This window comes from Mirounga angustirostris, unplaced genomic scaffold, assembly GCF_029215605.1.
Source record: "Mirounga angustirostris isolate CCGP_5_RB_7025 unplaced genomic scaffold, mMirAng1.0.hap1 SCAF_15, whole genome shotgun sequence".
In the NCBI taxonomy this organism is placed as follows: domain Eukaryota; kingdom Metazoa; phylum Chordata; class Mammalia; order Carnivora; family Phocidae; genus Mirounga; species Mirounga angustirostris.
The window spans coordinates 91981677-91989168 of NW_026991723.1; the positions used below are offsets into that span (position 1 = coordinate 91981677).

Consider the following 7492-nt stretch of genomic DNA (forward strand, 5'->3'; position numbering starts at 1 on the left):
TCGCCGCGACCCCAACCTGTCCCTCCTTCCTCGCGTGTCCGTGGCGCCCGGCCGGCGGCTGGCCGCAGTCGGGCTCGTGCGCCCCGGCCGGCGCGCGCGGACCCGGGGGAGGCCCGCGGCCCACGGGGCGGGGCTGGTGGCCGAGCCGCAGGGCGGCAGACGCACCTCCGGGCCGGCAGGCGGCGCCGCGGCGGCGGCAGGCGCGCGGCGGCGAGAGCGCGTCCCTGCCTCGCCCGCCCTCTGCGCCATGGTGCCCGCCGCGACCGTACCCCGGCTGCTCGGCGCGGGTGAGTGCGCGCGGGCCGCGGGCGCGCGGGGGAGGCGCGGCGGGGGTCTGGGGGCGCAGGGGGCGGTGGGGCCTGCTCCCAGGCTGCGGTCGCGCAGCGCCCACGGCGCGGGGACCCGGCCCGCAGGGACAGCGGCCGGGCGCGCGCCACCAGCCTGCTCTCTCCCCAGGCGTCTGGCCCAGGCCGCTGCGGCCGCATCTGCCCCAGAGCGCGACCCCGGGGCGCGCCCGGCCGGGCGGCAGGACCCTGGCAAGCGCCGCGACGCCCGCCGTCGGCGAGCCCGAGGACAGCGTCGGTAACGCGGGCGCCTCTGCGGGCTTAGGGGGTTGCGGGGACGGCGCCTGGGCTCCCGTTCGGGGCTGAAATGGTCTGCCGCGAGGGTCCCGAGTGCCCTGGCTTCGTTGCGAAGCCCTGGGGAGGGGGTGCGGGCCCAGGAAGGAAGGGGCAGCGCCTCCCTGTCTTGCCCAGCAGCCCCGCGGGCTCGGGGCAGGGGTCACCTGCGCCTCGGGCGGCGCTGCCCGGCCTGCCTCTCAGCCACCCTCACGTGAGGGTGGGGCTAAGGCCACCGCCCTCACTCCTGGGGCGGCTGGGGGAGGGAGACACCAGCACGGGGCTTGGCTCCTTGGCAGGTGCCCTCTGCCCTGCTGAGTCCTCCCTGGACTCCTGACGGGGGACCTCCGTCTGGTGGCTGGGAGGTACCAGAAGGACTCGGAAACCAGCTGGACCCCTCCTTTCTGGGTGAAGACTGGACCCGGGTTACCCAGGAGCGCGGTCAGAACCTGGCTCCAGCCCGTCTCCTGGAGAGGACCCTGTGGCACCCAGCGGTCATCTGCTGGGCTTCACTGCCCCTCCCCGCCCCCATGGTGCTCCCCTCCAGGGTTGGGAGCTGGGGGGGCCACAGACCACCGCATCCTCTCCCCCCCATCCCAGATGTCAGCGACAAGATCCTCAATCAGCCCCTCAAGCACTCCGACTTCTTCAATGTCAAAGAGTTGTTTTCCGTGAGAAGTCTCTTCGATGCCCGCGTGCACCTGGGCCACAAAGCAGGCTGTCGGCACAGGTAGTGGACACCCCAGGCCGGGACCCTCCAGCCTCGGGATCCCTGCAGTCCACGGCCCCTTTTATAGCGGCACGGATCGGCGCGAGCGCAGGCCCGTCGTCAGACTCTGCTTTGGGCCCCACACCAGACTCCGTACCTGTGAGGCCTCCGGCCCTAGCAGGGGCACGCCCACCACTGGCAACTCCTGGGGGCGGGGGGCTCCAGGCTTGCAGGGAAGGGTCTCAACGGGATGGCTGCGTTGCAGACGTTTTGGAGGGATAGTTGGGAGGCCAGGGACAGGGGTGGTCGGAGACATCCAGGGGGACGACGATGGGGGATGACGATGGGGCCCAGCTCCCAGGGGCAGAAGAGCTGGAGCTAACCGCCCCCCCCCCCCCGCCCCGCCTCTTGGCTGTCACCGGACAAGGGTCTCCACTGCTGTCCTGGTGGTGGGGCTGCAAATTGTGCCAGCTCTGGGGATGGTGTCCCCTGGAGGCCATAGGCCTCGCAGCCCCCAGGGCTGTCCACAGAGGGCCCCGGCGGTTGCTGGCCGGGGTCGGCCGTGTGCGTTTTGCCCACTCTTGCCTCGGTGGGGTCTCCGGCAGGTTTATGGAGCCGTACATTTTTGGGAGCCGCCTCGGCCAGGACATCATCGACCTGGAACAGACGGCCGCGCACCTGCAGCTGGCGTTGAACTTCATGGCCCACGTGGCCTATCGCAAGGGCATCATCTTGTTTGTGGGCCGCAACCGGCAGTTCTCACACCTGATTGAGACCACGGCCCAGAACTGTGGCGAGTATGCCCACACCCGCTACTTCAAGGGCGGCCTGCTGACCAATGCCCCACTCCTCTTAGGCCCCATGGTCCGCCTGCCGGACCTTATCGTCTTCCTGCACACGCTCAACAACGTCTTTGAGCCCCACGTGGCTGTGAGAGACGCGGCCAAGATGCACATCCCCACGGTGGGCGTCGTGGACACCAACTGCAACCCCTGCCTCATCACCTACCCCATCCCCGGCAACGATGACTCGCCCCCGTCCATCCACCTCTTCTGCAGGCTCTTCCAGACCACCATCAACCGGGCCAAGCAGAAGCGGAGGCAGATGGAGGCCCTGTATCGACTGCAGGGCCCAGAGGGGCCGGGGGCCAGGGGTCAGGGGTCGGCTGCCTCTCCTTCCCTGGGAGCCTAGCCTAGGCTCGACCTGGGTCCCTCCCGGCGATGGACCCACTCCCCTCCCGAAGGAGAGTAGCAGCCAAGCCTGCCCCTAAGCTGGGAGCCCCTTCCCCTTCCTGGCCGTGGTCTTTAGCAGGTTCCCCATTGTTCTAGGCATTGATTGGGTCCCTGCTTTTGGTGACCGTTCTTGGCAGCTGCCCCCCCCGCCCCGGGGCCCCACTTCAGACCCACGGGGCCCAGCGGGCACACAGAGCAGGCAGCCCGTCCAGAGAGGACCCGTCGGGAAACACGCTTGTCCCGGAGCCTGAAAAGCCTCACACCTTGAGTTTTGTCCTCTCGCTTTTCAGTCCCTGCCAACCTACACCACTTCAGGGCTGCTTCCTCCACGGCACGGTTTCTGGGGCTCTGTCACGTGAGGCCACAGGGCGAGTCCCCTGGAGGATCCCATCTGGGTTGGGACACGCCAGGCCAAGCGGACCGCATGCTTCCCACAGAAAATAAAGCTTACGTTTGGACAAATGTGGCTCTGGGGCCTGTGGCTTCCACAGTGTGGCTTATGTGCTTTTGCTCGTGGATGTGGCATTTGTGAAACCCCTACGGGGCACGCAGAGCCCACAGTACTCTCAAGCTTCATGTGCTCAAGCCACTCGGCACTTGGTGGCACACACGGATTTGTGGGGCCTTCCCTGCAGCACCCATGCTCCTGGAATGAGGTGCTCGGCCCCCGTCCCTCCAAGCTTCAGAGAGGCCGGCTGTGAGGAGCCAAGACCCCTTGAAATCCAAATGCGATGTAAAACCATGCTGTGAATGGGAGTCCTGGGACCTGCTTGGGGCCAGAAAGCCATACCAGGCTTGAGAAGCAGGCCGTGGAGGGAGGGGCGTCCCAGGCTGGCCCCCGGACCGCTCAGGTCTGGGCTGGACAGTGAGCGACATGGGAGGAGGCAGAACACACGTGGGACGTGGGATCGGCCCCGTCCTGTCCTGGTTTAGGGACTGAGTACAGGGCAGTGGCGCCCCCCCCACCACCACCACCAAGGAAACTGTACTGATGGCCGGCCTGGCCCTGGACCTCCTCTGTCCCCTGAGGGTCCCCTGGAAGCTGCACACGGAAGGCTGCTGGAGACCAGCAGGGGTGACAGGAGTTGTTACTGGTCACAGCTATGGTCCTGGGGGTGCTGGGGGCAGAGCAGGGCAGGCAGGGGAGCCCCTGCTGAGTGGATACCTAGCTGGACAGGGAGACACAAGGGAGCAAGACACCTTCAGGGCGATAGTGACCCAAAGGCGAGGTGCAGGCTTCTAGAACAGACAATGTGGGGCCGCTCCAGGAAGATCAAGGAGGCCCCCAGGCCATTTCTAAACTGACCTCTAAAGCTGACCCTGGCAGGAGGGGACCTCCAAGCTTGCCACCCTGGAAGTGAACCCCAGGAGAACCCAAAGCAGCCAAAGGAGACAGTGAGTGTGCCCGAGGCCTGGGAGAGGTAGGGGACAGGCCTCCCAGTGAGCACAGGGTGGGTCGCCCCCAGCCCTTCCCTGCTCTCCCTGCTGCAGTACCTGACCTGCCACGTAGACCTGAGCTCCTCTGGGCCCGGGCAGGGACGCGGCCTGACCAGCTGCTGTCATGACGGTGCTGGTTACAGCCACCAGAGCAAGGGCCTGGGAGAGCCAGGCTCCTGGATCCAGGACCACAGTGAGAATGAGTGCCATGCCAGGAGCGAGGGCCAGGGAGCTCAGGGGGAGTGTGGGGACGAGGGCGCTCCAGGACTGGGCTCGGGGAGGGCCGGGAGGGTCTCCTGCCCCGACGCCATCCGGGACACTGACGACCCGGGGTGCCACGACGGCTGTGCCCCTTACGTGGCCATGATCTCAACCCAAGGGGTCTGGGCTGCTCCCTTCACACACACACCACACACACACACACCACACACACACACACACACACACACACACACACCCCGGTCCAGCCCCAGCCTTGGCCAGGTACAAAATCACCCTTCACATACATGGAAGATGATCCGAACCAATTTGGATATTCTGTTGCACTTCAGGACACGGACAGGAATAGTTTTGCAGTTTCTGTGTTGTGAATTGTCCCTCCTTTATCCACAGATCAGCCCCACCGTGAACCTGAGTGGGCCCTGCCGCTGGGGGCGAGCCAGAGGCTGTGGGCGGTCCGTGCTGACAGCTTGAGGAAGCTGGTGGAGCCGGGCCAGGCCCTCTCCTGTGGCCCCTCTCCCGGAGCCCCTCCCAGAGGAACGCCTCCCCAGCCCTTCCCACACCTGCCGCTCACCAAGGTGAGCAGGGCCCCCCGTCCCGCCCGGAGGCTAGCCGTCACCTGCGGGCTGTGTGTCTCGGGCCTGGCACGTCCCCTCTCTGAACCTCAGGTGTCTCCTGGGGACCCTGCGTGCCACGAGGCCAGACCCCACACACGGGGTTGCCGTCGGGCCTGTTGGGACCGCTCCCCGACCCTGTGGCCGGCCCACGGGGAGGGTGGCCTGGGGCTGAGGCGGTTCCTCTCCACCGTGAAGGAGCTCTCTGCCCCACGCCTCCGTGTCCTGTGTCCGGGGCAAAGCCGCATTCCTGGCTGTGAGGAGGTTTCAGATTCCATCTGGGGCTCCCATCCTGGGTGGAGCCAGAGCAGGGATCCCTGGGGGCTGGCAGAGGGGCCCCAGAGCCACTCAGACATCTGAAAGGTGCTGGCTGGGCTTCATCGACTCCACAAATGGACAGGAAGCCCCTTCTAGACATTTTCCATAATTCAGGGAACAGGGCAGACAAATGTCCCTGCCCCGCGGGCCTCTGTTCTAGGTGGGGGTCCGCCGGTAAGCCTAGACGACAAAGCAGAGATGGGCACACGACGTTCCGTGGGACGCCCTGCTGGCCTCCTCTAGATACGGATCCCTCTGCTCTCATTGTCCGAAGGATGATGGGCCCTAGGACGAAGAAGAGCCCTTGTCTCCGAGGTGGTGAGGGAACGCGGGGGACCGGTCAGGTGCGGAGCCATGGGTCTCGTGCACATCCGCCGCAGGGCTGGGTCATGGTCCAGGAGCTGTGGGCAGGTCGTCTGTGCACACCTGGCCATGACACACCTGGCTGGCCCTCTCGGTGGGGAGGCCTGCGTGCCTGGTGCACCTGTCCCCCACCTACCCCTGGAGGAGCAGCCACGTTCAAGCCTTTCCATGTCCAACCCTCAGGGACAGTTGGGAACCTGGGTCAAGAGAGGCAGGGACTGGCCCAGGACAACTGAGGGGTGCAGAGTCCAAGAAGCTGCTCTTCAGTCCTAGGCCAGTCCCAACCCTCCCATGAGGTTTGCTTTGGGGGTGAGAGCCCCTCAGATCCTCAGGAATAGCTACCCACCCCGTCCCATGTGGGGACATGACTTTGGCATCCCCAGGCACGTAGAGGCACGTGCACCTGCACACCCACCCCCACACACACACCCACACACACACACACACCACTCTGACTGCCCAGCTGGGGGTCAGAAGGGGAGGACACCCTGGGAGCGAGGTGGGTGACAGGGGGGAAAGAAGAAACAGGTTGCAGACAGCTGGGCCATGGGGCAGGGCATCAGGACTCCTGGCAAGGACCCAGATCCATAGCATGGGGAGGGGAGACAGGCCAGGCTGAGGGTCAGGGGTCCCCAAGGGGCCCAGGGCGGTTGCCAGGGCACTGGGAGAGGACAGGGTCTGGGTTCCGGTGTCCATCACCAGCCTGGGCACTTGGAAGCAGGAAGAGATACCCACCCCCAAGTCCAGAGGGGCTACAGCACAAAGGCCTCAGCTTACTCTTCTGTCACTTGGGCTGTAGAGATGCATTGTCCCTAGGGTCCCACAGGCTTGTGGGAGAGCCTGTTGGCCTTGGATCTCCATCCCCGACCCCCTGTGCTCCCAGTCCTGGGAAAATGCTTTGTACTCCCTCGAGGTCCTTCGGAGCAGGGGACAGACTGGGGGCTTGGGGGCTGAGGACCTGGGTACGCAGAACGTGGCAGAGCACTGAACCTCTGGTCTGGGGACCAAGGCCAAGACCCTCCTTGTTGCAGCCTCCGGGTCCCCATTTGGAAGAGGTTCCAGATTCACTGCTCTGGTCCGGTGACAAGGCCTTAGGAAGGAATGGAGCACCGGGACAGAAGAGGGAAACACGGACAAGGGAGGCTTCTGAGGTTTCTCACATCACCCCTGGAGTCCGCAGATCCTGCTCCTGTGACAGACACAGAGACAGAGAGAGAGAAGGAGACAGAGAATGAACACACGACAGAGGGAACCAGAAGAAGTCACAGACTTTCCTCCATCAGCTTGGAAATGACATCCCAGCATTTGGCCCCATTCTCTTCCTGAGAGCGCGGTCACACAGGCCATCCACCCTGGAGGGGAAGGGATTCCACAGGGATGTGTGAGCAGGATGCGGGAATGCCTGGGAACCACTTTGGGGACTGCCCAGCACATGGGCGCAGACGAGGCCCCGGGGCCTGAGCCTAAACCTAATGGGAGCCCCTGGAAGTGTGCATCACCAGGGGACAAGGTCGGAATCCGTTCATTGCAACCTTCCCACAGGGGCTGGGAACAGGCAAGAAGGGGGTGGCTTTGCCTGGACCCCAGAGCAGACCCAGGCCCCTCTGAGCTGTGCTCCATGTCCCACCCAGCCCCTGGCTCCTCCTTGCATTGCCAAGTGTGCCCCAGCCTCCTGTGATAGCAGGTCCGGAATGTATGTAGAGGTCCTACCCCTGATGGCGTCCCTAGGAGTAGAAGCCAAAACACCCCACTGTGCAGATGGGGAGCCTGGGGAGGCCCTGAGAGGCACAGGGTCTGTCCAGGGCCACAGCCCTGGGCACGCACAGGAGCCCAGTCTGAAGCCAGCTCTGTGTCCTCACAGCGGGGACACCGGCTGCACCCAGGCCTTGGGAAGGCTGTGGGTGGGCTGTGAGGGAGTCACTGTATGGATGGGGCATGGGGGGAGGGTGGGCATTGAGCAGCTGGGGGAGGGGGCCCTCGGGA

At 65.3% G+C, this 7492-nt stretch overlaps 1 protein-coding gene across 2 annotated transcripts; it reads left to right on the plus strand.

Annotated features, from left to right (window-relative positions):
* Positions 1-162: 162 nt before the first annotated feature.
* On the plus strand, positions 163-3024 carry MRPS2 (mitochondrial ribosomal protein S2). 2 transcript variants are annotated; one of them, XM_045883486.3, is made up of 4 exons: positions 163-287; positions 457-582; positions 1218-1347; positions 1932-3024. In XM_045883486.3, the coding sequence occupies exons 1-4, from the start codon at positions 248-250 to the stop codon at positions 2515-2517; spliced, it is 882 nt and encodes a 293-aa protein (XP_045739442.1). In that variant the 5' UTR covers positions 163-247; the 3' UTR covers positions 2518-3024. The 2 variants fall into 2 exon arrangements, with proteins under 2 accessions (XP_045739442.1, XP_045739443.1); XM_045883487.3 differs by lacking the exon at positions 457-582 and having other exon boundaries at positions 211-287.
* Positions 3025-7492: the final 4468 nt, after the last annotated feature.